The 20339-nt window shown below is 41.0% G+C and overlaps 3 protein-coding genes across 3 annotated transcripts; 1 reads left to right on the top strand and 2 right to left on the bottom strand.

Annotated features, from left to right (window-relative positions):
• Window positions 1-53: 53 nt before the first annotated feature.
• LOC114436308 (ADP-ribosylation factor 5-like) lies at window positions 54-2736 on the bottom strand. The gene is made up of 6 exons (XM_028406502.1): window positions 2479-2736; window positions 1195-1275; window positions 1015-1124; window positions 854-925; window positions 619-741; window positions 54-521 (listed from the first exon to the last, which is right to left on the bottom strand). The coding sequence occupies exons 1-6, from the start codon at window positions 2540-2542 to the stop codon at window positions 426-428; spliced, it is 546 nt and encodes a 181-aa protein (XP_028262303.1). The 5' UTR covers window positions 2543-2736; the 3' UTR covers window positions 54-425.
• Window positions 2737-3841: 1105 nt separating this feature from the next.
• Window positions 3842-6553, top strand: LOC114436307 (cell wall protein DAN4-like). Its single transcript, XM_028406501.1, has 5 exons — window positions 3842-4024; window positions 4847-5260; window positions 5402-5694; window positions 5815-5942; window positions 6191-6553. Exons 1-5 carry the CDS (start codon window positions 3931-3933, stop codon window positions 6381-6383), a joined length of 1122 nt encoding a protein of 373 aa, XP_028262302.1. The 5' UTR covers window positions 3842-3930; the 3' UTR covers window positions 6384-6553.
• A 173-nt stretch (window positions 6554-6726) lies between these two features.
• dennd6a (DENN/MADD domain containing 6A) lies at window positions 6727-19222 on the bottom strand. Its single transcript, XM_028406500.1, has 19 exons — window positions 18750-19222; window positions 16880-16918; window positions 16680-16722; window positions 14250-14362; window positions 14056-14136; window positions 13540-13645; window positions 13259-13338; window positions 13064-13123; window positions 12910-12965; window positions 12229-12351; window positions 11968-12063; window positions 11568-11662; window positions 11385-11450; window positions 11163-11227; window positions 10934-11023; window positions 10680-10843; window positions 10469-10571; window positions 10206-10280; window positions 6727-9537 (listed from the first exon to the last, which is right to left on the bottom strand). The coding sequence occupies exons 1-19, from the start codon at window positions 18978-18980 to the stop codon at window positions 9406-9408; spliced, it is 1818 nt and encodes a 605-aa protein (XP_028262301.1). The 5' UTR covers window positions 18981-19222; the 3' UTR covers window positions 6727-9405.
• Window positions 19223-20339: the final 1117 nt, after the last annotated feature.

Raw genomic sequence — 20339 nt, 5'->3', positions numbered from 1 at the left:
AATGCGTTTACACTGTAAAATTATGATTCGTATTAAAATAAAACACATGAAAGCTCTCTCTAAACACCTTTATAGAAAAAATATGAACACAGAATAATTTACATAAAATGTATGTCATTCATAATGTTACAGAAATACATACAAAATAACATTAATTTTAAGGCCCTTGATTTAAAGCAGCAGTTTACACAGAAATCTGATTTTATAGACAGTGCACAGAAAAAAAGTTGATCAAATATTGATCCACCTGGTTGTTCAGGTAAACCTGACACGTAGATCTGAGTTGATATTTCTCCAGTTTTTTAAGACAGGTGAATAATGTCTTTGGTTGGACTGACTGCAGCCCAGTCTTCCATTAAGGCCACATACGAGATGCGTTTAAAGACCCAGCAGGAAACGACGTGAAGCAGAACATCACCGCTTCACTAAGGATTATTCTGTTTCATGATCTGGTCAGAGAGCCAGTCCAAACCTTCAACCAGACCTGAGCCGCTGACTGCACAGGAGGCCTGGACAAACCACTGCGCACACACACACACACAGGGAACATATGTGTGGGCTTCATGTCTGTATTTTTGTCCTTCACACATTCTATTGTGAGAAACTTCAGACACCTACCGGCCGTGAGATCCGTGATAGGCCGAGGCCCTCTGTGATGTCACTGACAGACATGGCTCTGGGTAGATCCTGTTTGTTGGCAAACACCAGCGTTGCCACGCCTCTCAGCTCATCTTCCTCCAACTACAACACACAAACACAACATGGAATATTAACCAATCAACCACGAAGACAAGCACCACTACAAGCATGTGAGGGGTGGAGTGTCAATGGAATAAGGAGGAAATCTGGTCACCATCTTGTGCAGCTCGTCTGCAGCATCTTTGATCCTTTCACTGTCGTTGCTGTCAACCACAAATATCAAACCCTGGAACGCAAACACAGAGCATGTTTCACAAAACATCCCACTTTAACAAACGTACATCAGCGTCGCCACAGAAACATCAGCAGCTGTACCTGTGTGTTGGTGAAGTAATGTCTCCACAGTGGCCTAATGACAGTCTGACCACCGACGTCCCACACTGTGAAACTGATGTTCTTATAATCCACTGTCTCCACATTAAAGCCTGTGCACACACACACACAGGTTAATTTATGATCTGATTCGCTGTGTGCACAGAGTGTACAAACACTCACCAATTGTTGGGATGGTGGTGACAACCTCTGCCAGCTTCAGTCTGTACAGCAGTGTGGTTTTACCTGCTGCATCTAGGCCCACTACAGGACACACACACACACACACACTGTTAATAAAAATCGTTACAATAATAATTAAAGTTTTCTAAGATTAATATCCAGCTGTTAAATATCCGATCTGCCACAGAAGTGGAGGAGAAAACTGCAAAATGGTGTGTGTTGTGTCTCTTCTGTGTCCAGGTGTGCACTTCCGGTAGAGTGGAGGGGGCGGGGTTAAGCGCAGCTGATTCCACTTGGTTCTCATCAGCACGGATACAAGCTTTCTGCGTGGACACAGCCACAGTTTGCTCCGTACAGTGGGACCGGAGCGTGTTGGCTTTGGCTTTCCTCTTGTTGTCTTGTTCTTGAATTATTGTGTCTTAAATCTGATCTACAGACTTCAAAGTGAAGAATAGGTGTGTCCAGCTGGACTGTTTCAGTCCTTCTATCGGACACTCTTTTTTCTTTTTTAATTTTCGGAGCTAATCCTGGGCGGGGACCGTGTTCCCTGGCGGGGGCAGGCGTTTCACGGCCTCGGCCGCTGAAGTTCAGCCTTTAAAGATGCCTCGAGCCCGGCACGCTCCAGAAGACAAGACAGGAGAGGTTTGTTTAGGCAGTCTGAACTGGGACCGTCTGAGTGACAAATCGACTGCTCGAACCCCCCTCTCACCTCTCCTCTATTCTCATTAGTCGGTTCATAATAAAAATAGTGATTCATGTCATAATGTGTGTTCACGGTCTCTCTCTCTCTCGACCTGCAGTCCGGCCCCTGATCATTCCAATACTTATTGCTTACTTAATTACTTACCTCACGATATATATCTACTATAATATAATCACAACTAATCACTCCTGCTCTCGCTTGTCAACACCATCAACCTGTCATGTTTGTTCTCTCTCTCCCCTTCACCTGTCTCCCTCCTCTTCTCCTCCTCTACCCGGTCGACTGTCAGCAGGATTCTTCCTTATGAGCCTGTTCAAAGTGTTTCTTGCCACTGTTAAGGTGGTTCAGGCTCTGGGTCTATGTGAATTCTGATTGTAATATGTGCTATATAAATAAAACTGAACAGTTAGTATAGGGTCTGTGTGTAACGATGCATAAGAGATGCAGGAAGCAGAATGTGGACGAGAAGCCTACAACAAAATGTTCCACAAGTTATTGTAAACAGACTTAAAGTAGAGCAGTTATATTGTTTATAAAAAGTACAACACGCTGTGTATTATAGTAAATATAGGACTTCTCACCCATTAAAATCCTGACGGGCCTCTTGGAGGTGAACCTGGACAAAAGTGAGATAATGAGGCCCATGTTTCTTCGTCAGAAAGTCTCTCAGCTCCACGCGTGTCCGTGTCTTTGCGCCGGTGTGTGTGTGTCGGTGGGTGTTTTATAGCGGAGCAGCTGGTTGTTGTTGTTGTGTAACTGTGTGTTATCCATGCTGTCACCTCGGCCGCTGTCAGCTCGGTACACGCTGGAAGCGACAACAGCAACAAAGCTACCAAACCGGAAATCAACGTTTCACCGGAAACGTCGACTTCTATTGACACGGCCTTCAAAATAAAAGCACCACAGTTATTCAAATTCTTCTTGCATATTTTCCTTTTTTTATGAGTTTATATATATATATATATATATATATATAGATATATATATATATATATATAGATATATATATACATCCACTCCTAGCTAAAGCCACACTACCTCCTGTATAATAACTTGGTCATGCTGTGCAATAACTTTATTTTTACAGCTCTTATGTATATAATGTAAACTCATCTTCTTCGTCATCTTCATCATACCAGATCATAATGTGCAATAACAGTTCAGTACTGAAGTCACTTTATTCTGTTAATTAATCAAACATTCATTCACCTTGTGTTCATTCTATTTATCTATTTTCTCTATGTATTTTTTTCTCCCCTGCGGGGGACTAATAAAAAATTATCTTATCTTATCTTATTAAATGTTGTGTGGGTGTGTGGGAGGAAGAGAAGTTCATAGACAGGTTTAGAACACCAATCAATCCCATTTCTTTTCTGAAACGAACTGTGGTGTTTGTGGTTCACATAAATCACAGCAGAGTGAGACATCACATGGTCATCAATCTGGTTGAGCTGGATTCTGCCACGTATGCTGTTTTCACAGCACTGTCTGCACTTGTGCAACATTTATCTGCACTGCTTACTGATGGATCCTGTAAATCATGATTACACATAACTTAATCTTGATTATATGATCTAATTTTAAATTTACATTGTCTGCTTTTCTTTTTTGTAATACAGAGAAGAGGCCTACATTAAAAAAAAACACATTATAATTCTGTAAAAGATGGAAAGTTTCAGCAGTTCTTGTTGGATGAACTGCTGAATCACATAAGCATGCATGAAATTCAGTCATTCTAACAAACAGCCTCACTGTAACTCTATAATCTCTATAATCTCAGTAACTGTTCTAGACTCAAATCAGACAGTATAACAGTTGAACAATCTACAATTGCATCATATGTAAGCTGTGAAAAAGTACAGGACACATTTGTATTCATGCTGTGTGTGTGTTGTTAGTTGCTCAGAGGGAGTCTCACAGGAGGGTCGCTGTGCACAGAAACGAAACTTATGGCAGAACCAGGAAGTGAGAGCAGACACACTTCTGCACAGAAGCTTGGCTGTTGACACCCGGTCGACTGAGGCAGGACAAAGATGGACACCAGGCTGCTTGTTGTTTCTATTGTGACCTTAATCATGTTACTGTCGCTCGTCACAAATACAGAGGCAACCGAATGGACAACAGCAGGTACGCACCTGTTTTATCTACGTCTACGTTTATAAAACTTTTAGTTGATAAAGACGTTCTGTGAGACGTCATTCTGAGTTCTCCACTGTAAAGATACTCTATTTAAATTAGTCAAGTTACTTTGAAAATGTAAGTATGACTAAGTAAAGTATTGCTGGTTGTAAACTATCTATAAATAACTAATTTTACAGCTTGCTTTTTAACAACCTGTAACCTGCTATGTCTTTGTCCACTCTGATGTACGACATATGCATCCTCCTCTTCTTCTCCTTCACCTTCACATTCACCTAGTCATCAGCAGGAGAATCCCAACATCTGAGTCTGGTCCTACTTTCTTCCTGTTAGAAGAAACAGGAGTTTTTAACACTGTCACTTTAACTGCTTGCATGTAAAAATGCCTAAAGACTATTACAATACAAATGAAAGTGAACTGAATTGGATTGAATTTGGTTTGTTTGATGCTTAAGTAGTCAAGTAACTTTTTGTTTAACAAAAAACGGCCTATTCCTTTCATAATAAAAAAAATATATTTTTTCTGTCTTGTCTGATGATTCTTTAGCTTGTGAATATGCAGACTGAATGTCCGTCATGGAGGTGGTTCGGGTACTAAATGAACAACCTTAAACCAACTTTCCAATTGAGTTTCTGGATGTTAAACATGTTAAGCTAAAATACCACAACTTAGATGAAGGAATTGGCAAGACAGACAGAGGGAATGCAACAGAAGAAGGAGGCAGGGACGGACAGAGCAGTCACATGCACAAGCCTTTTAAACCAATAATTAAATAGAATATTATGCTTATGCTGTGTTTCTCTCTGCAGGTTCCTCTGCTCTAAATTTAAATGGGAAGATGTTCACTTTGTCTCTTTATGGAGGAGGAATAACCTTTTACTCCCCCTATTATACTCCACCTTGGCTTTCTACAACCTACGCACCCAGAACCACCCGTCCAATCAGCACAACCCGCTATCCCACCACCACCGGCACACCCTGGACAACAACCCGCTATCCCACCACCACCGGCACACCCTGGACAACAACCCGCTATCCCACCACCACCGGCACACCCTGGACAACAACCCGCTATCCCACCACCACCGGCACACCCTGGACAACAACCCGCTATCCCACCACCACCGGCACACCCTGGACAACAACCCGCTATCCGTACACAACCACCAAACCCACGACCACCACCAAACCCATGACCACCACCAAACCCATGACCACTAGAGGTGAGTTCTATTGCATTAAATCTTTTTATTATTAATTTCTTAATAACAGCTCAGCTTCTGTGTGGCAGGATGCTGTTATGATGAAAGCAGAACCAATAACATGAGTTCTATCTATGGTCTGTGATCCATGTGACCTTACAGGTGTGACCGTGTGTCTGCGTTACGTCACCGACTACCTACAAACACAAAACCCGCCCATATTTACGCTCAGTCCATCCAGTACGCCTCTGAAGCTGTCAGCACAGTACTCTAGCTCATATTATCTGACATTTAACGGTTACTACAACCTGGCTCTGACACCCAAACTCAAGTTTCTACCAGTCAATGAACCAGACATGTGGACCAGCCTCTGCCTCACTGTGGACACCAGGAAGAACGTGGCTCAGGTGTTCACAGGTTCCAACATGAGCATCAGGAAGCTGCTGCCCACCGAGGTGAAAAAATCTGAGAGATTCTGTTGTTTGTGTGTCTGTAATTCAAAACAAACATGAAATGTTTAGTCATTGTCTCTAATATAATCTGGTGTGTGTGTATGCGTGTGTGTGCGTGTGCAGTTCGTGTGGTCTGGTGAGCCTGTGATTGATTTTTCAGGCTTTGATGGTCAGCTGACCGATGTCCAGATGTGGGACTATCCTCTCCTGTACAAGGAAGTCTGGTCCTACATGATCAAAGGTTTCTACGGGTATGACACAGTGTGTGTGTGTGTGTGTGTGTGTGTTATGCAAAGAATCCACTTCCAGGCTAGGGTGTGTCCATGTCTCACAAACATCCCTTGAGAATGTGTTTATGTTTTATTATAACAACTTTATGATGAACATAATGACCTCATAGTCTGTAGTGTTATCTTTACATTCAAAATTTACATTAAATTCATACGTTGCTTCATAAAATGTATTGTATGCCAATAATGACATTATGTTGGTGTCTTAGGTCGTTCCAAGGCTCCGTCCTCACCTGGTCCAACATTGCTTACAATCTCAGGGGAAACACGCTAATGGAGGACACCTATGAGTGGCTGGCTAAAGAGCCAATCAGGAGAAGGGGGGCAGGGCGCAACCTGAAGGGCAAGTTGGTGTTCAAAATGATGGAGGAGAGTAAGAAGGCAAACTGGCAATTGGTGTAAACTACATAAGGATCAGTTAATCCATAAATAATGATTATTAACAAATAAGCTGTGATTGTATTAATGTGACACAATTTGAATCAATCATTTGACTCTTGTCTTTTTACACTTTTCTTATCGTTTCCTTTTAATTTTCTCTATCATAACAATAAAAGGGTGGTTGAAGAAAATATGGTTGTGAATTCTGTCTGTTACGGCACCACATTGCACTTTTATAGTACGATATATGTAGTCTAGGACAAAAATTTCCCTAGTGCCTGTAGCTAAAGGATTAAAACATGAACATATGGTGACACAAACAAAATAAAAAAAGTTCAAAGAAGCTGCTGTGGCTTTTTTTTTATTATAATACTGTATTAAGCAAAAGAAACCGTCAAAATAAAGATGTCACTCAGCAGTGACGATACTCAACAGCTCAAACAGCTCAAAAACAACATCGTGATTAAAAGGTTTTGGGTTTGTTGACAACAAAAATGAACGTGGGCTGTCATGAGAGAAGGTTCAGAACCATTTCAGGCCATCAGAGTGGTTTAGTGTAGTGGTTATGGCTTCAAAAACAAACAAAATTGTAACAATAGAGCAAAAATAAAATGGCTTTACGTGTTTCTGTTAGCTTCTACTGACACTGAATTTGTGGTGATTTGTTTTTCCCTGACGATTGTGATGATAAAAATAAGTTAAACATGTCAAATGTTAGCCACAAGCTAACGTTTATAGTCATGGAACGGATATTTTAGGCAAACCAACAGTCTCATATATTCTAAGATACAAAGCCAATTGGATCTTTCAATATATTTTTGTCATCCCATAGCTGTTTATCAATATATTCTGGATTTTCTTTAACTCGCTTAACACATGTTAATGGTGGCAGACATTTAAACCTTTTAAGCAAAGAGTCCAGTAATTCTCTAGCATCAGTCTGAAAAAACACGTTCCAACATCGTAAATATTCTAATAAAAGGGCATTAAAATTAGCATTACATTGTGCGATTCATTTTCATATATATATTTTTGTATTTAGTAAGACATGTTTTAATAGCAAAATAATTATTGTACATCCTCATGTGTGGGTCAGCCATCATTTTACTTTACACCTTTATGTACAAAACTCCTCTCTACACCATGAGAAACCCACCATAAAAAAAATCTCAGTTGTAAAATATTCTTTTACAAATATAAAATGGTTGCCCAACAACCAGATGTCACAGGTTTTTTCAAGCAGTTTGTTTTTTTACAATTACCTGCTTGACAACAAAACAATCAAAACTTTTAAAAAAAAACGTATTACATAATGCCAGAAAAAAAATCTTCAACTTTGATTTTGAAATGCAAACATCAAAGAAGTGTGTATGCGTTTAGATGTGCCAAACTACACCTTGTGTGTGTAAAAAGGTCAAAAATATATGTTATTGCTTGGATATTATTGTGTGTCCGGGAATGTTTATTCACATTAATCTGACTGTTGAATCATAGTTTGTTAAAAAGATTTGATCCAAGACGCCATAATCTTAAATCAACACAAAATAAAAACATTTACATGTTGTAGTTAATGGGTTAAAATGGGTTCAACAGCACTTGTTTTCCCTTTATTTGTAAGTCAATTGATGGAACCTACTTTGGACAATGTGTCCGTGTTTGTTCGTTTGCAGTATAGTATATACTGCATATATATATATATACTGCAATATAGTATATATGCAATATATTTCTGTGCGACCGCAGCACGGAGGATCCTGAGCAGAGCAGTTTTAGTGTAAACCACAAGATGTCTGTCCAGGTTCTACATCGTTTCAACCCTAATCACAAAGATCTTCTCCAGTTGTCAGTTAAAACACGGCCAGCTGTAGTGTCTCTCACACATCACATTTGTGTAAATATGTGCGTGCAGTTAAAATTCCTGCAGGTAGTGATCATGTGACTTAAAAAAAAGAAGCTTCAGCTCAAACTGAAGACTAAACTGAAACTACAACTTTAAGGCTCGCTTACAAACCGCTGACTTGGGCATTGACAACTGATATTTAAGGAGGTCGTGCTCAACACATCTATACGTTTACATTCAGGGACATGATTACCAGCGAGAAAGACATTCCACCACCGACACACGGCGTAGCATCACCTGCATCAGATGTGACCTCTGTATTATGTCAAGTGACAGAGCAGCTTGTGTTTCATCTACATTTGGAATACTTTTCAAAACAGAATGAACTCTTTAGGATAAAAAGATGAAACAGCTTGTGACCAAGCTTTTTACACTGTGGATGTTGTCATTCAAATGCATTCAGTCGCCAGATAAAACACAAACACACTGTAACGCCAACATGTGTGAACAGCTTCGGAGGATTTTTGAATATTTTGACATTTCCTCAGCTTATTTTCTGACACAGACATCATGTGACATGGACACACGGCGATGAGACTGGTTCCACAGCAGAGGACCAGAGCTGCTCAGAGCTGGTGTTACAGGGTCGCTGGTGCTTAATGCTCTGTGTGTCTTAATTTGTAAGTTTAATAATAAAGCACTGCTTGGCTCTGTTTGCTTCACTGTGTTGCATAAAAGTGTGTGTGTGTGTGTGTGTGTGTGTGTAATGGGCACGCTGGTCCAGTTCAGCAATGAAGTGCACTTCTTTTAAAAACAGTTTATACATGAAAGAAAACAGTCTGTCCCACTGGGCAGCAGCAACCCACGGTCAAGTACAAAAAAAAATTAAAAATGTTAAGAGGTAAAAATGCTGAAAGCCAGCGGGGGTCCTTCCTTTTGCACACAGGCCAACACACCAAACACTCCTTTCTTTGTGCAGTGACGTCTTTGTGGCTCTACCTTGATCGGATTGGTTGCATTTTACAACCATGCACTTAGTCTGCTTAGCCACAGTGGAGAGAGTAAATACATATGCAGGTGGATGTACATTCCGTGCTTTTCTTGTTGGACCCAAGCACACTTCAAACTCACCCACTACCCCCCCTCCACACTTTAAAACAAGCTGAAACTGGGGTTAGTGTTGCAGACTTAGGGTGTTTAAGGTCAGGGGGTGGGGGGTTTGTGGAGGATGCCTTGCAGGTCCTCTGGTAAGGACAGGATGACAGCCTCAATGTGGGCTTGCAGTTTGCTCAGGGTTCCTGGTCGCACTGGAAGCTGATCCCTCTCCGCCTGACTCTGCAGCACAGAGAGCAAGGACACATTTATCAGGTTATTACACCGTGTGCAGCAGCTGTATCGCCAGTAAACAAATTACAGTTACCTTTACAGCAGAACTGTACAGTAGGAGCAATGAAAGTAGCACCAGGGTGTGTTCACAGCCAAAACCAGAATCTAGTGTAGACCAGGTTCTTTGAGTGGCCACATTTTTTTACAGTGAACCACACAAAACAACAACAAAAAGGGTACAGCTCAAAAGCCAATTGATGTTTCAAACATGCTGTTTCATGAGTTTGATGTCAACTCCAAATGCTAATGACTTGTTCCATGTATGTCCTCAGCTCACTGTGCTTTGTTACCACACAGAGAACCACCACAAGAACCTGTGTGTTACTGCACAACACACACACACGTTCTCAGTTCCAGTTTATAGTAAGTGCAGTGTTTGTGTTTCCATTGTGGCGACTCACATGCTGACGTACTAACCGAATATCTTGCATGATCTGAAGGCTAATAAGCCAACAAAGCCTAATGGTCAGTCTGTTTTTTGATTTGTCTTATTTTCTTCTTCTTTTGTTTGTGTTGAAATGTTTAAATCAAACCAAACCTTCCAGGTGTAAACACACAGAAGTGAGAATATATATAGGTTTAGTATTTACAGAAGCTTTAAACAAGTTCGTACTGACCAGTTTGTCTTTCAGCTTCAGGACCAGATCGACTGTCTCCACCTCTGTGTGCTTCTGGACTCTCTGCTGTAGATCCTGCAGACAGACATGGATGAAGAGAGTCAGATGAAATTCTGCGTGAAGTTGAGCTTATATATTATTCTTAATATTTTCCAGCTCTGAAATATTCGATTCTCGTTTTAGTGAAATCTGATCACTTCTGCCACATTCACATTGGGCAGCTTAAGCCTGATTGTCACACACAAAGCCTCTCTCCTCCTCACCTCCTCACAGAGCGCCTCAAGATGAAGGGCCTCCAGTTTCTGCGTCATCTCTCTCCTCCTGCTGCGGAACCAGCCGTCAAAGTTGGGAGACTTAAGGAAATGCCTTCAGACACACAGACAACCACATGATCAGTGTGACATTTCCTCCACATTGAATATATTACTACAATCTTTAAGCTGGCGTTTAGCTACATCACAATCAAATCTGCACCTGTAAAGCCCAATCCAGTCTCCTTTCAGTCTGGATGTGAGCTGAGGTCCAGCTTTCTCCAAAGTCTTCATAAAGTCCTGCTGGACAAACGGTCGCAGCTGAGGAGGACTCTTCCAGGGACTGATGGACTTCTGGAGAGGCATCAGACTGGCCACGTATCGTTCCTGTGATGGTACACACACACAGAGACACACACAGAGCTACAGCAGGTCTACACACAGAATTAATCAAGTTCATAAATTATCGGTTGTTACCAGTGGAATGATGAAGCTCTGTGTCAGTTCTAAGAAGTAACGTCGCAGAATTGCATTTTGGGCTGCAGAGGGTCTCTTCTGCTGAACACCCTGAAAAACAAAAATCAAAAGTTTAATTATAAAGCATATTGTGAGGCACACCTGCACAACAGGGAAAGTTACAAAATAATTAAACATTTCACCCTTAAATGTGTAATGACATACAACAAAGGAAAAGACCATGTCTCACCTTCTGAAGCTGTCTGATGATTTCTTCATCTTTGTTGAGATATGGCTTATATGCAGTGTACACACCTGAAACACACACAGATAAGATTTGAGAGTCTCTCCCCAATGACATCCATCCCACATTCATCCCATGGTGACTAAACAGCTCTCCCTAGAACCGGTGCTTGTGGTTAAGCTTCAGTTAACACCACAACAGAAAAATAACAGATTAGTAAATATTTACCAGGCTTAGAGTCCAGAGTTTTGAGGTTTTTCAGTTTCTTCACTTTCATCTGCTTGGCCATCTCCCCTGAGCGGAAAAAGAGAGAAACGTTTCTTTTTCTGTGTGTCATCACACTTCTGGTTGGAGAAAATGGTTCTGGGGCTTCTTTGTTAATTTAAAAAACCCAAAGTAGTAACCATTCACCTGCTTGCTTCATGTCTCCGATGCGGATTATGTGCGGCCAGTGCTGAAGAGTTTTTGCAAAGAAGGGATTGGTCACTCCCAAAATGACTGACGGTCTGCAGAGAGACACAAACAAGAATGTGCTAAGTAAAGAATATCTAGTGACACAAAAAAATCTAACTGGAGGTTACATCCGCAACACTGTTGCATCAGAGAAACGGATCCTATAGCTCAGCTTTCTTTATCTGATCCAGTGTTATTTTCACCAGTTACTCAGTTTCCATCTTGGAAGCTGCTGCCAATGTTTAGATGCAAATTCAATCCATTACAACTAGGCAAGCAATAGAGCAATGGTTCATGTTTCAAGGAGGAAAAACAAAGTGCTAGTAGAGACGCTTTGCTGCATCACTTGTTTACTCACGGAGCCTGTGTACGTGTGGTGTACTCCTTGAATTCACTGTCGTGGATGGTGAAGTATGGCCGGAAGTCACTACAGTAACGCAGAGGAGAGACACAGCTGCAAAGAAAGAGGAAGAAAAGGCACAATAAAACATCATATCAGGGACTGTATCATTTCACCACCATCAAAAGACATATTTCTATTAAAGGTCCACACTTAAGTTCAATTCAGGTCTTCCTTTAGGTCACTCTGGCCTGATTTGCCTCTGACTCTCTGACTCACCTGACCAGTGCCAACACAGTATCTGATGACTCCGCTGGTGATGGCGCCATGACGACAAGTGCCTCTCCTAGCAACACCAGCTCCCACAGCATCTGGATGTGGAAGAAGACTGGGTAGAAACACCTAGAGAGAGAGAGAGAGAGAGAAAGAGAGAGAAATATTGTAGTACTCTTGTAGTCTACAATACTGCTGCATGCTTTGAGAAACATTTGCATAAGAAATGATCACACATTTCACTCATAAATATTTTGTTAAAATACTGTTCTTCCCTGCAGATTTGCAGCATCTTTAGGCATTACAGACTAATAAAGCCCCTGTGGAGAGTTTTTCTTTGTTTAATTCAGATAAAATCCAACAGCAGCTCTACTACCACTATTTTAATTTCTGTTCAAGTTTTAGAGCCATTTAAGAATACATAATTATTGTTCTTTTATGCAGAGAACATGCAGATTTACATGGGCAGAAAACTAAAACAGTGACCTTTTAATAATGAGCATTAACTATTCATGCCTGTTGCCCTGTGGACACCTTTGGTAATTTGGAGGAGTACCGGTATATAAGTGTGTAGTCTGGTTTACAACAAGAAACCTGAGGAAAGATCAACAAGCTGCAGTACCTCCACTGAGCAGCAGGTGGCAACATAAAGTAACAAGACCAGAGGGAGCGTGGAGTAGGTCTCACCTGAAGAGGTCGACTTCATGGATGGTCGGGAGCACAATGGACACCAGACTGTCACTCTAACAAACACAGATTTATTAATCACATGTAAAAATTTAATTCTACATCCATCCCATTCCTGTGAAACAAACGTGGCCGTGTGTTGGTGTGTGTTCACCTGGGCGGACTGAACAAGCTGTGAGGTTCCTGGCTTGTCGTAAGAGGTTGGGATGCGAACCTGCAGCACACAGAAGAATCATCAGAATATTAACACCCTGCTTGGTAATTAAAGTCTGGTGGAGTTTAGGTGAAAAGTAGTGAATTAGAAGAGAGGAGGATAGTATGTGAATCAAAGGAGTGCGTGTCTGCGTACCTTGATTACGACGCCCATAATAGGCAACGTTAGGATTCGTCCAGGATGAGGAGTCGGCCAGCGGTCGATGTCATTACAAGCTGTCAATCAAATATGTAGATGACAACAATCTCAATCAGAAACACTTCATACAATCTTTTGAGAGCCTGTACCACTTGAAATTCTCAGAGAAGCAATAATTTACCTAGAGGTTGTTTAACAGCTAAAATAAATATTTGCACTTGCAACTACACAAAAATGCATTTTTAGCAAATAGCAAATAGACTGGTAATCACACTGACCAGCTTCCAGGCAGGGTTCCTGTTTCTCAAAGTACTCGGGAGCCATGATCTTCAACAGTGAGTGGAAGAAGGTCACATAGGGCAGCTTACTGATCAGGACCAGAGACTGCAGTACAAACATGGACACAGTGTCTGTAGTTATCATTGAAGTCTACATGATATCAGAAATCTCCAAAAAAACAAACTAAAAAAGCTATTTTATATTAATTATAAAAAAAACTGCAAAACATCCAAACATGCATGGACTACTACTGCATGGACATTCAGTCTGCAACTATGTGGAAATCTCACATTTTCCCAGCAGGTGTTAATGAAATCTCTGCAGAGAGTGATTAATTAAATAAGCTTAACAGTAACTTAAAAACACCTAAATATAGAAGTGAATGTAACTAATTAGTAGTGGGAACCTGAGCTTGAATTGGTGCTACATAAATGTACACTTCAGCATAGATAAGGTGCTTGTCATCACAAAAAAAGGGGAAAAAAGCATTCATCAACCTGCAGGAAAATACTGACCTTTTGGAAGTAGCCCCTCTTCAGAGATTTGTCTCGCACCTGACGGAAGTACACGTAACCGTAGTAATGACCCTGTTCCCTCTGCAATAAAGATACATGCACACAGAGTCACTGAAAAAACCTGTTGCTGTATTAATTCCTGACATTTTAACCACTGACAGATAAATGAGCGCTTAGTGTGTGTGTGTCCAAACCTTTAGACAGGGTGGTGCATCCCGGTCAGTGGTTTCCAGGAAGCAGCCGAGCGATGACTTCCTATTTGAACCCTGACGGAAGCGGAAGCAGAACTGCGTGTCGCCAAGGCAACCTGGGAAAATGATGATAAGTGGTTACCATGGAAACACTGTGCAGCCAAACTCCCTGTTAAACAGTCCCACTATTTTGAAACTTTCGACTACTTGACGCCGTCTGGTTGAAATGATGATTTCTTTAGTTTTACTATGGACTGAATGTACAGATGGATGTCAAAAATATGTGGATTGCCTTGTAATGGCTGCTTACAGTATAGTTCATAAACCGTATACACTGGAAACCAAGCAAGCAGGTAGTTGGTATACAGGCAGCTTGCTAGACAGCAACTAGATGTTTCTTGTTATTATATAGGAAATAAGCATGTAGTGAGCATCCACTATACCCCAGGACAATAAAGATGGAAACGTTTAAGCTTTGTGCAATTCAAGGGGTGTGCGTTTACAGCAGGGTGGAGCAGGAGGCAACGCTCGTGATCAAACAGTACCTTTAACACAAGGCATCCCTTGTGTACAGCAGGAACAGGTAACGTGTTTTTGTATCTAGGAGGTGGTGCTTGGGTTTGCAACAACATGCAGCTTTGCTTCTAAGATGTGTTTTTTTAAGATCATATTTAAAAAAAAAAATAAAGTGACAGAAAATGTTTAGCACCCATCATCTTTCACATGCCTTTCTGGATTTCCTCCTGGTTCTTGGACAAACAGGAAGAGGAAGAAGGGGGAAAAAATGGACTAAGGAAGTGTATTATGAGTCATCAACTGGACTTTGACCTAAGCATGACCTCTGCACTTCCACAACCATACACACCAGACAACTGGAAAGAAAATGAGATACTAGTGAACAAACTCTAAACAGAAGACACATGCTCTTCAACTCACTCTGCCTGACATGGAGGAATTCCACTTCATGGCACACACACACACACAGTCAGAAGACTCCATGACATCATGCTGTCAGGTTGTGTTCAAAACCACCCAGCATAAAACAGACTGTTGGCAGCCGATCAGCTCTGACCGAGTTCTCTTTTAGATGTGTGTTTCCATTAAATCCATTTGTGGGACTGTATTGTAACCCGAGACCCTGCCAATGACCTCATGAGCAAAGCAGATGCAAGAAAGAGATGAATAAAGGAATTTCGTTTGTATGCTAGTGCTTTACTTTAAGAGGCAGACTGTGCTGTAAAACACATTTTGTTCTATTTCTATCTTCACGTTGAAGACAGCTTGTTTTACCAGCCCCTTGCAAGAAGCAAACAAACTTCCAGCAAAAATTCAAAGAATCTTCAGTTTTTGTGTTTTCACCACCACATTCTGACCAAAATCAGTCTCTCATTTTTCCCCCTGTGTTAGTTACTTAACTAAAACCACCACAAGAAAGGCAGCTTACAGTACACTGGTTGCCACACCAACATGGTGCTAGTGAGTTAGCAGCTAGTAGCTAAGAGGAGAAGACAGGCCTGGACAGGACGACAGACAGCCAAAGTGCACCTGTACAACAACATGTAGATAAAAGGTTTGCAGAAATTGGATCTGGGTTATGATGACAATAACAGGAGGTAGGTTTATCAGATATTCTGATAAACCTACCTCCTAAACCTACCTAAATCCATGTGTTTATCCACCAAAACAAGGTGCTAGGAGAAACTTTGTGGGCTAGAGCAACACTACAAGTATGTTATGTAGTAATACAATACATTGTACACAAAATATAATTCACTTTGAATTATTGGATTTTTTGCGGACTGCTCTTCACTTTAAAGCCAGCATACACAGACAACAACACAACATATCATGTCAATGATTCATCTTCTGAACTCTCAAAGTGGATTAGAAGCAAATGATGACAATTCTAATAAAGCTGTCAGGATAAATAATGGCAGACAGAGCTCCAGATCTGCAGTTTAATGTCTCTGATTCCCCCCCGCTGACACTAATGTGCAGTATATTATATATCCACAGCAGTCCTGCAAGCATTTTGTCCTAACCCTGCCCTCATTTTGAGGGCTGCAGGTCCCTCAGCTTCGCCACCTGCTGACTCACAGATAACAAAGTACACACTTACAGGCAAACATGCACACATTCAAGAGATACCACAGTGGACTAGCCCATTCCTGACTTCTCCAGTCTGACAAACATCACTTAAATAGACCCACAAGGTCAAGTCAAATAGTGAAAATGACAGAAAATCCATTTCTGATGTCGTTGGACAGGGATAGTTAAGTTCTTTTAAATTGTGCATATGGTAATAATGATTTGAGTTTACTGCATGCAAGACAGATACTTTGGTAACTTAACCATCAAGGACGGACAAGGAAATATATTTAACTGTTAAGTCAGTTACTGTGTGCAGAGAAAAAGCTACAAATCAGAACTCACCTGAGTTGGAGTCGGGAAAAGAAAGGTAGCAGATGCTTGTTTTCTGAAATAAAACAACATTTACTTTAACTTTCTCTTCTTTAACCATGTCAATCTTCAACTCAACAAACTTTATCCCCTTCCACAGCTCCAGTCTTATGGTATTATTTCATTTGAAGGAAAAAAAAGATCATTGTTGTAAACAAACACTTTTGGCTCACCTCTTTCTCTGACAGTTTGGAATGATGAGGATAAATGACCTGGAAGACAAAAAAAGGCTCATCATTATCATGCTGCAGAGCCTCATCCACCCACACCTGAATTTTTTATTCAGATTATTCAGATAAGAAAAAAAACAGCTAGTCTTTAATTGCATCTCTCATTTTGTTCCTCTTGGGTGTGTACACTTTTAATAAAATATATTTTCAATGTAACAACAGATGCAATATGACTATATAAACTGACTCCATACTTACAACAACTATGTCAGTTATCAGCCACTTTACAATTACAATAACATAAGGGACTTAAATGGTTTAATTTGTTGTTTTTATATTATTCTTTCCATCACACGTGAATATTTACACCCTATTAAAACCCATTCTATTTAGGTATTCATTTTTCACACTTTGTCACCTAAATGTATTTTATTGAGAATGATACAAGCAAAAAAACAATCTGAAAAGTGTCGTGTGCATTTGTGTTCAGCCCCCTGTACTCTGACACCCCTAAATAAAATCCAGTGCAATCAAATGCCTTCAGAAGTCACCTAATTAGTTAATGGAGTCCACCTGTATGTAATTTAGTCTCAGTATAAATACACCTGATCTGTGAAGGCCTCGGTGGATTGGTAGAGAAACAGGAAGACCAAGGAACACAGCAGACAGGTCAGGGATAATGTGGCAATGTTTAAAGCAGGGTTAGGTTACAAAAAAAAGTGTCAAACACCTCAAGGAGCACTGTTCAATCCATCATCAAAAATGGAAAAAGTATGGCACAACTGCAGACCTACCAAGACATGGCCATTCACCTAAACTGACAGACTGGGCAGAGAAACATCCAAGAGGCCCACGGTCACTCTGGAGGAGCTGCAGAAGTCCACAGCTCAGGTGGGAGAATCTGTCCACAGGACAACTATAAGCCTGGCCTTTATGGAACAGTGGCGAGAATAAAGCCATTGTTAAAAGAAAGACGTAAAAAGTCCAGTTTGCAGTTTGCCACAAGCCATGTAGGGGACACAGCAAGCACGTGGAAGAAGGTGCTCTGGTCGGATGAGACCAAAGTTTAACTCAATGCAAAGAGCTAATCGCTAAAATGCACACAACACCTTTCAGAGTTTTATGTGCTTAAAAATTTGATAACCATGTATCATTTTGGTTCCACTTACAATTACGGGCGACTTTGTGTTGGTCTATTACATAAAACACATTTTGTGATTGCAAGAAAATGTGGAAAATGTTCAAGAGGAATAAACAATGCCACCTGTTTATACAGGTTCATATTCGTTAGAGTAAGGTCAAATATTCATAAAATGATCTGAGTATCAGTACTTATAATACCCTACAAAAAACAAACTATTTTGCAATGTCTCTGTTGCCCTAGAGAAATTGAAAGTAAAAGTTTGTCACTGTCTAAACTTTTTAGAAACAGCTCAGCTAAATGTCTGCATCCCAAACTCCTGTGTCATCAGGTGTTTGTTCTGTCGGCCTGTCTGCCTCCAGGTGAAGGACGCAAGGATGCACGGCTCAGTTCAAAACGTGAAATGTGTCTGTGACTGGGGACGAAATGTTTAGGCTACAAAATGCAGCTAGAGGGATGCTGAAGCCGATGGAACAGACTTACTTCAAGTAGGAAAACTCAACATACTTCAAAATGGCTGCGCTACACAACATCAACCAACGATCTTATAGGTAACAATATTCTGCTTTTATGTGTGTGTAAGAGGGAAAACTCTACACCAGAGTAAATACATAAGAGGTTTAGTGCATTACTTTCCAGGAAATATCCTGATCCGAGGCTGCTAACTTGGATTATGTAGCCTCAGTGAGTTTTACATAACCCTGCTATCTCCGGTGAATCCTTCTGCCTCACCTCCACTGCCTGACCAAGCTCCAGGTCAAAGCCGACCACACAGATGCAGTGCAGCCATGCGGAGAAACGGTCCCACGGTAGTAGGAGAGCCTCCACCGGCTCCTCGTCGCCTCCGGGCCCGGAGGGCAACGTTATCTCCTCCGCCGGGGAGATGCTACTAGCGTCCTGATCGTCCAGATCCTCCGGCTCTTCGACCTGCTCCCCCAGCTCCTCCGGGCCTTGCAGAGCCATGGCTAGGGCCCGACACGGACAAAAAGGATGCTCAGGAAGGGGTTGGAGGGGTTCTAGATAAGTGTACTGGTGTTTCCGAGCAATGTCCCCTCAGATAACCACCACTGAAGGAAAGCCACGGTACAGAAAGTAGCCACTTAGTTAGCACTTAGCGTTTGAGCAGGAGCGTTCGTACGTCGAGAAGAAACGTAAAACGTCACCGCGTACAGGCGTCTGACACGGCGTTGTATTCAAGTCAAACAGAACTTCCGATGACAGACCGGAAAAAAGAATAAAAACAAATACTTAAAATATTGAATGTTTTTTTTTCGCTTTTACGATCAAACTTGACACAATTTACTTTCTAAGACACAATTTTAAGTTATCGAAGTCAAAATATTAGGACATAGTGAGTAAAAACATTTTAGATGGAAAATGGAAAGGTATACGTGATAAATTTGGGATGGGGGGGCAGTTACTTGTGAATGTCTTGGTCAAGCTTCTTTGAGAGGATGAATGTTTTTCCACATCTTCATCACATTTGTCATTGTTTTGCATAAATGTAATTTAAAATGGGTCTTGGTTGTGATACTTTGAGACACATCATATCTCCCTGAGTTTAATATATAATTCAAAATGATGAGAACAAACGGTAACATTTCTCATTGACATTCAAATAACATTGGAAGACAGTCTTAGCATCTGATGCTGGCAGCTCCTTCATTCTGCTCTGCTGGGTCATCCAGCACACAGAGTACAATTAACATGTTTGAATGAATCACTTCTTCACTGAGAGCAAGATTTGGCCTGTAAATCAGCTTTATGTAAATCCTTTAATAGCTCCATCACTGAGCAAGCAGATGGCTGGAACAAAGGGGTTCGATAGCAAACAGCACAGGGATGTGCTTCTCTTGACTCACAACTACAGAAAGTTTGGTAAATTCAACTTAAATTGTATCACTACAACTAAAATGTAATATAACTACTTCTATACATTACATTTAAATACGTTTGTATCTATTTTTGAAGAAATGTGAGTTATTCGGGCAACAAAGTACAAACCATCACTGTTTGTAGGTTCTTATAGAGCTCATCATCAGTGCTTTGTATCCTTTGTTGGTCACAGTGATGTCAAACCGGGCTAAGAAGCTAAACAGTGAGAAGCTGTTAAATCTCAAATAATAGTCGGACTGTTAGTGCAGTGACAGCTGGTCCTCTGCTCACTCTGCAGGAGGGCTGCATGGGCAGGGCCACACTGTTGAGGACCAGCAGGATCTGCACAGCACCGTGATAAAGATCTGGACCAGGAACAGGGACTGTATTCCAGGTGACTTGATTTGTCTGTGTTAATCCTTCTCTTCTTTTGGAGCAGATCAGTCT

This window comes from Parambassis ranga, chromosome 5 (genome assembly GCF_900634625.1).
Source record: "Parambassis ranga chromosome 5, fParRan2.1, whole genome shotgun sequence".
Classification (NCBI taxonomy): Eukaryota; Metazoa; Chordata; class Actinopteri; family Ambassidae; genus Parambassis; species Parambassis ranga.
This window is presented reverse-complemented; position numbering and strand designations above follow the sequence as displayed.